This window comes from Bos indicus, chromosome 29, assembly GCF_029378745.1.
Source record: "Bos indicus isolate NIAB-ARS_2022 breed Sahiwal x Tharparkar chromosome 29, NIAB-ARS_B.indTharparkar_mat_pri_1.0, whole genome shotgun sequence".
Taxonomy (NCBI): Eukaryota; Metazoa; Chordata; class Mammalia; order Artiodactyla; family Bovidae; genus Bos; species Bos indicus.
The window spans coordinates 33094143-33106460 of record NC_091788.1 but is presented as its reverse complement, the minus strand read 5'-3'; the positions used below and the strand labels follow the sequence as shown (position 1 = coordinate 33106460).

At 45.6% G+C, this 12318-nt stretch overlaps 1 protein-coding gene across 1 annotated transcript in view; it reads right to left on the bottom strand.

The window, feature by feature from the left end:
* Window positions 1-3919, bottom strand: part of BARX2 (BARX homeobox 2) — an 82407-nt gene extending 78488 nt beyond the window's left edge. The window contains exon 1 of the mRNA XM_070783129.1: window positions 3189-3919. Coding sequence (XP_070639230.1) covers window positions 3189-3375 — 187 coding nt within the window. The 5' untranslated portion in view covers window positions 3376-3919. The remainder of the gene's footprint in view (window positions 1-3188) is intronic.
* Window positions 3920-12318: the final 8399 nt, after the last annotated feature.

Genomic DNA, 12318 nt, shown 5'->3' with positions numbered 1-12318 from the left:
CAATCACTGTCAACATTCTAATACTTATGAGAGATCATCACTGGCTTCTAAACGACAATATCGTTCCCCTCTGAATAAAGATTACTGTTATCAGATTTTAAAATATGAACAACATGTTCTAAACTCAATTCTAAACATGTTCCACATTCATCAATGGTCAGAATAACAATTTTTTTTCAAATGGAGACTCTCTTTAAGTTATTTCATTTTAAATTTAATGACAAATATTCCTTTATTTTGGCTTTAAGAAAAGGATTGCTTCACTCAATATCTATTATATGATGTAAGAGATCCATTAGGAAACTTAAATCCGTTTAGAGATTGCGTCCTAAAACTAAAATTACTATATTTTAATAAGAAAAGACCTGTTCAAACAAATAAGTTTTTTTGAAGATGAGTAGTCCATCAAGGTTAAAGTATCTAATAATAAATTACTGTCAGGCGATTATCTGCCTGATGAAAAATGTTTCCATTTCTCAGTTTACTTGAATACATGCTCTTCTGCCTAAGGAGATCGGTATCATAAACTGACATTTGGATTGCTAAATCTAAACAACACAGATTGTTTAATTATGTAGAGGCTTTTAAAACACTGTAGTTTTTTCTCTACAATTTTATGTACTTATTGTGGAGGGTGGTCACTTTCCTATCTTAGTTTTCATTATTTTATCTGACAAAGCTCATTTCTCTTAGTTATTTAAACCTTAAAACAGCAAAACCAAAGGATGAGACAGTTCAGTAACTTTAATTCCAAATTATGCCTTTCACTTGATTTGAATATTTTATTCATTGGTTCCACCAAAGTGCTAAGGTACTTATTTCTATCCTATATATACATATATATATGTATATATAGTTTCATTATGGATGCCAGCAACTTATTGCTGTTTTTTTCAATTAATAAAAATTAAGTTCAAAAAAAAATTAAGTTCATCCAATCTTAAGATTTGTGAACCTGAATATTACTGTTAAAAGCAAAACTTTCAAAGCGTGGTATTTGCAAAGCCTTTGAGAAGTCGTTAATGGTATTCCCATGATCTAATACATGTAAGGCTTTAACTGTAATCGTAAACCCACTGAAAGCTTATGATCTGAAAGGATGGACTATTGTAGCCAGTTTTCTTGAGTTTAATTCCACTGGCCAATCCCAGTTTCTATATTTTAAATCTCAACTAGAGCAAAATCATAACACACGTTTCAAAAGAACAACCTAAAGAAATCAAGCGCGGGAACGATAGGGAAAGAATGTCAGTGCCAACAACCATGCTTCCCAACAAACCATCAAAGAACTTCAAGAGCACAAGACTGAGCAAAACGTTTAGTTTGTGAAATATGTGCAATTCACTCTTAACACTCACAAAAGTACATATGAATCACTGTATTTTCCTCTGATTTATGTCCCGCACAAGGTTCAATAAAACATAGAACTTACTCAGCCTTGACTGATGACTGGATCATTGTTTTTGGAGGCTATTTATTACTCTTTTTATGGCATGATTTCTTCTATGATCCAACTCTGTGACTGCTAAAAGCCAGGAAAAGCTGCCTTCCAGTCAACTCATGGTACAAAGTCACTAAAAAGTTTGCAGGCATCAGCCTATGCCAAGGTGCTTAGGAGAAGCTGTTCTGCTTTGTCCTAGGGACCCCCAGGTATGCAATGTCTTTGCAGGGTTCATGGAGATTTATGATTAAAACAGATCCTCTCTTTTTCCTTTAAGGGATTTGAGTTTTTTCAGGAAATGATTCTTCATACTCAAAATAAGGTTCAGCCTACCTCCTCTCTTCATTCAAGATCTATGTGGACGAGTCATCCCAGGGCTAACGCACAGCAGACACACAAAAGTAAAAACATCAACATCAACCATATCTGTCTTGTTTCTAAAATTTCTTCTTCATTTCTTGTTTCATAAATTTCTTGGCTTTTGAAATTCAGTATTTCAAGTCTTGCTCTGGGCTATCAGACCTAACTTCACCTTACAGACAAATTGTATTTTACAAAGGAGTAACTGAATAGAATATTCATTTATTACCAAACACATGTAGCAACAACTTGGTTGTGAAAGAACTTTATCTATTCACACACTGATTTACTGATTTCCCTAAAGAGCCTGTCAATGGAGCCACCAGAAAATGTAGTATTCCAAGCATTGTGTACCAGCAGTTGGCCCGAACATTACAAAATTGTCTTTGAAAACCACTGCTAACACTTCCCTTTACTTTTTCAATGTTAGTACAATTAAATTCATTTATTTCATATCACCCATGCAACAAACATAACTTCAAAGAGTCTTCCAGTTTGAAAAAACTAAACTTTTTACCTTAAGTTGAAGCACAGTCAACAGGTTTTTTTTTTGATTAAAAAAAATTTTTTTTTGCTACACCCACGTTTGGATAGTCCAAATCCAAATTATAATGATTTTATAATTATAATACCAGGGTACTATGAAACTTGGAGCTTCTCTTAATGTAAAGTTTTATTTTCTATATAAACCTACGACTTTTAAAATATATTTATTAAGTGCTCTTTATCTTTCCCAAGGGTCTTAGCTCTTATGGAGAAAGGAAACCAGACCTGAGGACCGTTTTTATTGTGAGCATTGTTTCTCACTCGCTTAGAACTCAGGGGGTTGTGTTTGGCGCACAACGCCACACTTCTTCCCCAGAAGTACTACTTTCCCAGAAGGCGATCCTTTAAAGCAAACTTCAGCGGATTCACGATTTTTCTGGGAACCTCAGGATACTACTGATTTACATGTAAAATTCTCACTGGAGACAGGAGGGGGTTGGACGAGTTAACTCAGGTGAGAAACTGTGATTTAGGCGCTGAACCAGGTCAGGGGGTTGCCTTCTGTGCCCGAAAACAAGCCTTTTCTGCCGGAAAACCACAGCGGCGCTGGGAAGAAGGAAGGTTCTCCTGCCGGCGGATCCCAGGGCGCTGCGGAGCCACGGTTTCTCGGGGGCGCGCTGCCGTGACTGCGTTTCCAACCTGGCCATCGACACCTTGCGGGGCCTTTCCCCAACTTGCAGAGGCCTCTGCCATGCTAGCCGCGAAGCCTAGTTCCCTTGCAGGGGCCCAGAATTCCCGGGTTCCTTCCTCTCGCCCTCGGGTGCGAGAACAGAGGTGGTCAAGCGCCCGACCCTGGTGCCAAAGCTGCCGCACCCCACTGCGCCCCCGCAGGCCGTCTTACCGGTACAGGAATGCAGAGGCTTGGGTCGCACGACCAGTGACGGGCACACGGAGTAGAGGGAAAGTTTCTCAAAGTAATCGCAGGTCTCCTTGGAGAGGATCTCGTCGATCATGAAAGTCTTGTAGCGCCGCCTGGCTGCTTTGAGTTGGCCGGGCGAGCTCAGCCTCAGCTCCGCGTGGCAGTGCATGGTGAGCCCGGGCGAGCGCCCACCAGCCGGGGCCGTGGGGCTGGCACGCCGGCGGGGGCCTCGGCCCGGCTCCTCCGCGGCCGGGAGGCGGCGGGGCTCAGGAGGCGTGCGGAGGGGAGGCGGCACCGGGCGCGCCGGCCGCGCGTCTAGACCCACCCGCGGATCAGCATCTTCGCGGAGCCTTTTGGGGACATCGCAGCTGTCAATCAGCGCGCGCTTCCTGCGGGACAGGGTGCGGAGCTGCGCCGAGGGCTGGCCGCCGAGGGGCGTCGGCGCCCACCCCGCCCAGCCCTCCTGTGCAACCCGGCGCGGACCTGCGCGCCTAGTGCCTGCCGCTCGCGATCGCCTCCTCCCGCCTCTCAGCGTCTAGCGCTCTTCTGCCTGCCTATTTTAAGACACTTGCTTTGGCTTTCCTCCCCACCCCCTTCCCGGGACGAGCTCCAGGTGTGTGTGCAGTGTGCGCGCCCGTGTGTGCGCGCGGTGAGGGGAGCGCGCGCCGCCCCCGCCTGCCGGCCAGGCCTCAGCTGGCCGCGGCCCCCGCCGAGCCCGACGCTCTGGGCATGCTGCGCTCCCGGTCCCGCTCCCATCGCCAGCACCCAGCCGGCCGGCACCTCCTGGTCTGTTACTAGAAAGAAGTGGAGACCTCGCCGTGGCTCCCGAGACTGCGGACCCCAGAATCGGCGACCCCCAGAATCGGCGACCCCCAGCATCTGGTTGCCTTCTTCCCTCTCCACCTGGACTTCCGGAGGCCGTTTCCCGAGGACTACGGCATCCCCTCGCGTTCCTTAGGCTCGCAGCCCGCGCCCAGCCCGCGCGCTCCAGCACCCGGAGTGTGCGCTGGGATCGCGAACTTAATGGTTCCACGGAGATCCCAAGCCATCAATGACCCTAGCGCTGTCCGTTATCCCACCAGTAAACTTAAAAAAAAAAAAAAGAAATCAGTAAAAACATGTGTGTGCGTGTGTGTTTTTATTTTTATTCTTTAACTCTGTTTATAAACCTTTTTTCGTCTCCAGGAGGGCCAGCGGAGAGTGACTGCCGGTGCGGCCGGTCCTCGGGCAGCCGGCCCGGCGGTGGCTCCTGGCGCCGAATACTCGGGCACCGCAGCGTTCCTCCCCCAGGTCCCTGGCAACGCGCAGGGTTCGGGGACTCTCGAGGACACGCGTTCATGAAATGTTTTGTCTTTTGCCTCCTGGGTGCCTAACTTCCGAGTCTGCTCCAATTAGTAGCTGAACGAAGTTTTGCTTTCAGTTGAAATTGTTGGGCAAGGGGACCCCACCCAGCCTAGGCACCCGGACTGACAGTGCTGCCGGCATCCTCCCCGCGCGCCCGCGCTCGGCAGAAACTGTTGGTGCTGCCAGTTCCTCGCGATTTAGTCTGGAAATGGGTTTGCGCGGGGCCGTAAGGAGTATTAAGAATTACAGATGCGAATGGCCTTCGCCGAGACCGAGTTTGGGGCTGGTGAGATCTCGCGGTCTCGATCGCGGCGGGCTCCCCGCGGAGCTGCTTGTCCCGGAGCCGGAGTCGCGGCAAAGCAAGTGAACGCGCGCGCCTGGGCGAGTGGTTCGACTCCGAGGGAAGGGCCACGCCTGGAGAACTAATAACGAGGCACTTAGAAAAAAAGTAGTAATAAACCGAATTATAGCCTTACATTAGACATGGCCCGCTACGCGCCTTTGAGGAACTTCATTCCCAAAGTGTTTGCGTGCACCCTGGCTCCCCTCCGCCCCTTCCCTGCATTTAGTACGATTTTCGTTTATTCTCATATCTCCTTATGCTCATTCTTCTCTCCCCCGGAGAGACAGCTCGAGGGCCCGCGGGAGCTGCAGCCATGTGTCCGGGTGCGGCGCGCGTCCCGCCGCAAGGCCTGGAGGTCGCCCTGCTGGGCCCCGGTGCGCCCCCGGCCGTGGTGGCGGGTTCCGCGGCCTGTCCTCTGCCCCAAGCCTGGCCGAGGATGCTCCGGGCTCAGTCTGGGCAGCGCCGCCCGGCGCCTTCAGAACACGCTGCGCCACGAGCTGGGGACAGTCCCAGGGGGTACGGCGTTGAAGCAGAGGACATTGTTGGGTGCGGAGCTAAATTTCCTGCTGGAAAGTGCAGCGTTGTCTGCAGCGACGAGAAACTGTTTGGTGGGAGCGGAGGGCGCGGCGTGCTGTGGGGTGGGCCTCTGCATCGCACCCAGCGACCCTGGAGAGGGATCGAGCGTTAACCACTTGAACCCTCTGTTGGGCCTTCACGGAACGCGCGCGCCCTTTGGCCCCTGTCTTTTCCTCCACCTCTTGCCCGGTCCTCCCCTCGCCGGCTCTTCCTGGCCCTTGCACCGCCACCGTCCCTTTCCTCCGCTTGCGCCCATTTCTCCTTCCCCCACTGTTCCCAGGCCTTCGGGCCTCCTCTGCTCGATCGAACTCCCGCTTTTCCCCTTCTCCCCATCTGCCAGCCTGATTTCTTTTTCTTTCTTTCCTCTCTTCCTTTCCTTGCTCCTTCTTGTCCTCTCCCTCCCCCTCTCTTCAGACACGCATCTGAAGCCGCTTCCCTGTGCTCCTGCATCGCCGCTCTGCCGCCCGGACGGCTGCGGGTGGCTCGTGGGACCGGACTGCGCCAAAGCCCCAGCCGCCGGTTCTGGGGGGAACCGGCCTCGCCTCTGCCCTCCGCGCCCTCTAGCCCGCGTTCCTCTCAGCGTGCACACGAGCACTGCACAACGTTCGCCCAGACTCTCCCGCAACTGGTCCTGCGATTGGAAATCTGCAGCGTATTCAAATAGCTACATAATAAATTAAGTAATAATTCTTGGGCTTTCCGTCTTTTCTATTTTCTACCACAGACGCAAGAAATCTCAGAAGGGGTCTGAGGGCACAAGTCTCCAAGTAGAGTGGAGAGGGATGCCGGATATTGGAGTCTGGAGCCTGCAGTTCTGTGTTACTTATAATCAAAGACAAGCCTGTTTTTTCATTTGTACGTGACCATCATACTATCTATTTCACAAGGTTGGCATTTCATGATCCGTGCCTTTTTACAGCTCTTGCCTTCAATGAGAATGCCCAAGGCACCCCATCCCCTCCCTCGTTCTCTGCCTGAAAAAGTAATTCAGGGCCCATCTCATATGTCACCTCCTCTGGAAAAATATCCCCCACTTCTCAAGACTGGGGTTGCTGTTCCTATCTTAGGGGTTTCTTTACCGAATTAGTGTCTTCTCTGTGTTAGTGTCACCCACTGAACAATTCATCTTATATCACCAAGACCAGCATAGCACCTGGCACATAGTAGGTTCTCAGTACATGTCATGAATAAGTTAATGCATGAAAGTTTGTATCATTGTATAATGTGTCTAAGACTCGAGAACTTGGTGGGACTTCAGAATCTTCACTGGTTGTACTGAATTTGTCTTTCTCCTTAAATCCATCTCTCTTTCCTTTGTAGTTTTGATTTTTCAGCAATGGCATCTAGCCCAGCTCCCATTTTGCTCTCATCTCTCTCTTTTCACTCCCCTTCTCCTGATCTCAGATTGTAAAGGGCTTCGGTAGAAGGAAGCACACCCCAGCTGTCAATCACAAAGTGGGGCTTTGGTCAGAAATAGTCCGGGGTTTAGTTTCCAACATTAATGAAGTGGCTGGAACAGCAAACATCTGCCAAAGAGCCTCAAACCTTTTCCAGCTGCTGGAGACCCACAGACACTTCCCAGCCTCCTGTGACGACGGTGCCCCAGCGGTGTCTGCCCCTCTACCGGGAGGAACACACACGGAGAGAAACAGACCCGTCTGTACCCAGCCATTCTTGCTCAGGCAGGCAGGGAAGGGGATAATAATGCACACCCCCAGGAGGCTTCAGGAGCTCAGCTCCCCTCCCCCATCTGGCGCCTGATTCCTGGGGATAGGGCCAGCCAGAAAGAAGGGGCAAAGACACCTGTGTAAAGTTTAAGGTTTTGACAACTAGAAACCAAAGACCTGCTCTTTCCCATTTCAGCTGACACCCAGTGTCTCTACTCAACCAGAATACATGAAAATTTAATAAAACAAAATGGTATTTAAAAATCCTAGGGTGGCATTTAAATTGCCTCTAGGAGCTAACCCTAGGTAAATGAACTCAGCTTCATTTTTTGTGTAACTATCATTTTATAACCTTGGGCAATGTGTCAAGGTAGATACCGAAGTGGCCAGTGCATAAATAAGCCTTCTGAGTAAACGAATTCATTCCCCATCGTCTTTTCTCCAAGTAGGGAGAGGGGAGCGAAAGCACTCCTTACACTCCAGTAAAGTGTGTTTAATAACTTGTATTTCAGTCGCTAAGTTTTGAAATAGTTTCAGACATGTAAAAGCAAAATAGGGAAAGCCTTGTAAGTTAATATTCCCCTGGGCTCCAGGGCCATGCCAAAACTGCTGCCTGCAGAGCCCGGCCCAGCAGTCTTGCACAAGAAGTCAAAGGAGGCAGACAAGAAAGCCAGCTTATTTTTAATGATGATATTAATTTACAAAAACTGCTCTCATACTCTGTAAAGCATCTTTTTAAGAGAGGGTACAAATGCAATGCACTTGACAAATGGGCTTGGAAATGTCTGAATAGGTCCTTCTTTCTCGAAACATCTTTCTGGTGGAAAAGTTTTTAAACTGAAAAAAAAAAAAAAGACGATTGCTGTATCTACAGGGCACCTAACATTTATGTGAAAAGTGAAAATGCAGTGAATCATCCAAATGTTTCCAAATTTTTAGAAGCTTGGTATACAGGTTTAAAAATTAAAACACACACACACACACACACACACACACACACACACACACTTGTTTTGAGGACCTACTGTATAGCACAGGGAACTCTGCTCAATGTTATGTGGGAGCCTGGGTGGGAGGGAAGTTTGGGGGAGAATGGATGCACATATGTGTATGGCTGGGTCCCTTTGCTGTCCACCTGAAACAATCACAACATTGTGAATCAGCTATACTCCAATATAAAACAAAAAGTTCAAAAAACATTTGTTGATTATTTCCTTTTTAAATTGCTCTATCCTAACATTAAACAGTCTTCTTTCTTTTTCTTTTTTTTTAACTTTTTATTTTATATTGGAATATATCTGCCTAGCAATGTTGTTATAATTTTAGGTGGACGGCAAAGGGACCCAGTCATACATATACATGTATCCATTCTCCCCCAACCTTCCCTTCCATCCAGGCTAAACAGTCTTGTTTCTGCCTATTTTTCTCAATTATCCCATTGGATATAGCCAGGAAAATAAAATTTAAGCACTCCTATGTTTTTCATAATGTTGTAGAAATGGATATTGATGTTTGGGACACCACTGCTTTTGATTTGTTCTTTTTTTGGAAATAATATCCCTCACTCATGAGGAAGCTGCCACAAGAGAGGAGAATCATTTTTCAATATGTTAGGGAGCAGTGCTCTGAGCCTGGGGTAAGTGGAAAGAACTTTTGAGTCAGGCAAATGTGTGTTCCATTCACAGCCCAATCAGTTAGTAATCTCCCTGACCTCTGGTCTGCACCCGCAACGTGGGATGATGATAGCCAACTCACTTTTGCTGGAGGGTTCCATGGAGGACTGTAGGCACTGTGCTAATTTATGAGAAGTCGGTGCTCCCACTGCCTTTACTCTGAGTTCTATAAAATACACTATTCACTTTCAAAAACCATCACACAATACAACTGCATTTTTCAAAAAGCATCTGAGCCTTTGGTTGGTTTTTTGTTCAATGTCCAGAACCTAGGAAGCAATTTGCTTTCAAAAACCATCACAGGGCTTCCCTGGAAGCTCAGTGAGTGGTAACGAATCCTCCTGCCAATATATGAGATATGGGTTTGATCCCTGATCTGGGAAGACACCACAGGCCTCGGGGCAACTAAGTCCATGTGCCATAAACGTTGAACCTGTGCTCTAGAACCTGGGAGCTGCAGCTACTGAGGCCCACGCACCCTACAGCTTGTGGCTGGCAACAAGAGAAGCCGCTGCAATAAGCAGCCCGCTCACCCCAGGAAACAGTAGCCCCCACGCACTGCAACGAGATTAAAGCTTTTGTGCATCAGTGAAGACCCAGTGCAACCAAAAATAAATAAATGAACTAATATATATATATAGTATATAATATATATATATATATATATTTTAAATCACAAAGGGATTTCCCTGGCAGTTCAGTGGTTAAGACTCCAAGCTTCCAATGCAGGGGGAGTGCAAGTTAGATCCCCGGTCAGGGAACTAAGATCCCACACGCCTTGTGAAGTAGCCAAAAAAAAATTTTTTTAATAGATAAACAGCAAGGATTAGGCTAAAAAACCATCACAAAATACAATTGCATATTTTAAAAAGAGTCAGAGCCACTGCAGTTTCATATACATCTGGTTTGGGCTTTTGTTCAATGTTCAGAACCTAGGATCAACCAAGAAATGAAGAGTGGGAGGGACCGGTATAAGAGTAAGGGACTGTCGTTAACTGAGGGGAATGGCGCTGGCCACCAAGCGTCCCTGAGTGCTACTCAACATCTGGCACCTGCAGCCCAGACTCAGCACATCTGTAGGTGTCAATCATCCTAACCAGCACTTCACAAGAGACTGGCTCATTGATCGTTGTTGTTTTCCGTCTGCACAAAACAATGCTAAGATCCTGCACCCACTGGGTGACAGCTTACCCAAATCATCTCATAAAGTATTTTTATTCTCTCCTCTGCCTCAAGCAGGCCTCAGTTAGGTTTCATGTGAATTCTCTGTAATCTGCCCTAATAAAGGGCCAGCCAGCAACCAACCCAGAGAGGCCAGATTTCAAAGAGAGCGATCAGTCGTTTGGTTGTTGGCATAGGCTGTTATCAAGGACAGGAAGGTTCCTGTGTCAGCCAGCACAGGGAAAGACTTGTGGAGCCAGTCTGCCTCTGACCACATGAAGGGAAAACAATGCTCAAATGATTAACTTGCTGGCGGGTTTGTTATTATGCTCTTACAGAACAATATTTACCAAGAACACTGGGTGCAGAGTGCCAATCAGAACGTAATGGCCTCTGCTCTCCAAGCTGGTAAGGAAGAGGAAGTTGCTTGGACTCCTGGACACAGGTGCTAATCACCCACTTAGTTCTAAGTGTAGAGGAGGTGAGTGTGCACAGTTGCCAGAGCCCAGGTTCTATACATTTTTTAGAATATAGGAATAAATGAGTAGGAAAAAACAGGAAAAGGGGGAAATAAGAGATATTAAAAAACCTTGTTTCCTAAACAAATTCAGGAGGAATCCTTAATCTTAGAGGAGAGGGGAAAAAACACTCTTAAAAAAAAAAACAAAAAACCTGAGGCCAAGTGAATTGTCCAGCCCAAAGTTTGACATTTGTTTTCTGTCTGCCCTGTGGTCTTCCCAGGTTGGCAGACTTTTGGACACAGAAAGACGTGTAGACTGTTTCCTTTTTTTTTTCTTTTTTCATTAGACTGTTTCCTTTTCTAAGGAATAAACCACAATTTAAAATATTTCTTTTGGTTATAGGCTTTTAAGAGAAAGTTGACCTTAGTGAGTTATTTATGATGAATATTTTTAATTATCAGTAGAGATTATAACACAGAAGTGTGCTCAAAGCAAAATGGAGAATCAAAAAATAAAATGGAAAATTCTGGTATTAAATAGTTTCTCAAAAAAACACTCAAAAACTTAAGGCAAGCAACTGTATCATTTTCTAGATAATTTGAGTCAAATGAAATTCTGCTTCAATCTTTTCATCTGGGGATTCTTATGCAGAGAAGTATTTCATTTCACTTGAGCAGACAGCCTCACAGACAATTTTTATAGCTCTCTAATGCTGAAGCTTTTCCTTGCTTTTTTTCTGAAAGTTACAGAGTTGCTCAGATCTACATAGGCTATAAATTACTAAAGTAAATGAATGAGATGGTGCCAATCTCTGTTGTGCATTTCAACTACACAAGCAGCCTTCCTTTTAAAAAGGGATTTGAAGTCATCACAGAACAGAGAATCCCCAATTCTATTGCCAGTCCACATCCTGATACGTTTACTTAAGTCAATTACTGAGTTTCTTAGATTATGTCTACATAAGCTGCCAAAACATCTGGTCATTTCAATCAGTTCAATAAAAGATTCTGCCAAGTCAGGGGAAAAAATTAGTCAAATTAGTCATTTGTACAGCAGAACAATGGGTTGTTTTCTCAGAGTAGACAGTAAGTGGATACAGCTCAAAAGGTTTTAATTTTCTCTTCTGAAACCGGTTCCTGAAGGAGGTTGCGATTTTTATCGGTTAATGTTTGGGAGGTGTTCTGACAGATCTTCAGTCCAAAATGTCATGGGTATGAAGATGGCTTAGCCATGTCTCTGAGACGATTCTGTGTTCATTTGAATTCGACGTTCTCAAGGTTGGGATCATGCCAGAATTAAGCCAGACTGGTGTTTGTTAAATGTTGAAAAATAAAAGCAGCAGTATTAGAAATCACCGAATAGTGTTTATTCCCCTGGAATTTACTAGCATTCCTGTCCGCCTATGTCCTCACTTAAAGGAAATCTGATACATTATTTGAACGACCACATATATGAGAATACAGCCGTTTCTTTGAATCACTGCTTCATAGAATGCTTCTCTGTAAAATCATCATAACAATGAAATCCTTTTATTTTTTTCAGCCTCCTATATGGAATTGTCAACGAATATTTGTGATTTCAAATCACTACCTTTCTAGATGACATAGAGACAGCCCCAAAGAGAAACAAATGCTCAGAGAAGGGAAGAGAAAGTGTCAGGACCTCAGCCCAACATTCTGCTTGTACTAACCCGTCTTCCTTTCACATTCATGCTCTCATTCACAGACTAAAAATCTTCTGATCTGAAACAGTTTATAAAATAATTTGTTTCAGAAAACTGTATCAGAACGAAAGCTCTCACTTGCATAAATGCATTAGAAAAAGAAGACATTTTTATATTCTTTTGGGCAAAATGAAATCCAGATAACTTAACCTATGTCTAATTTT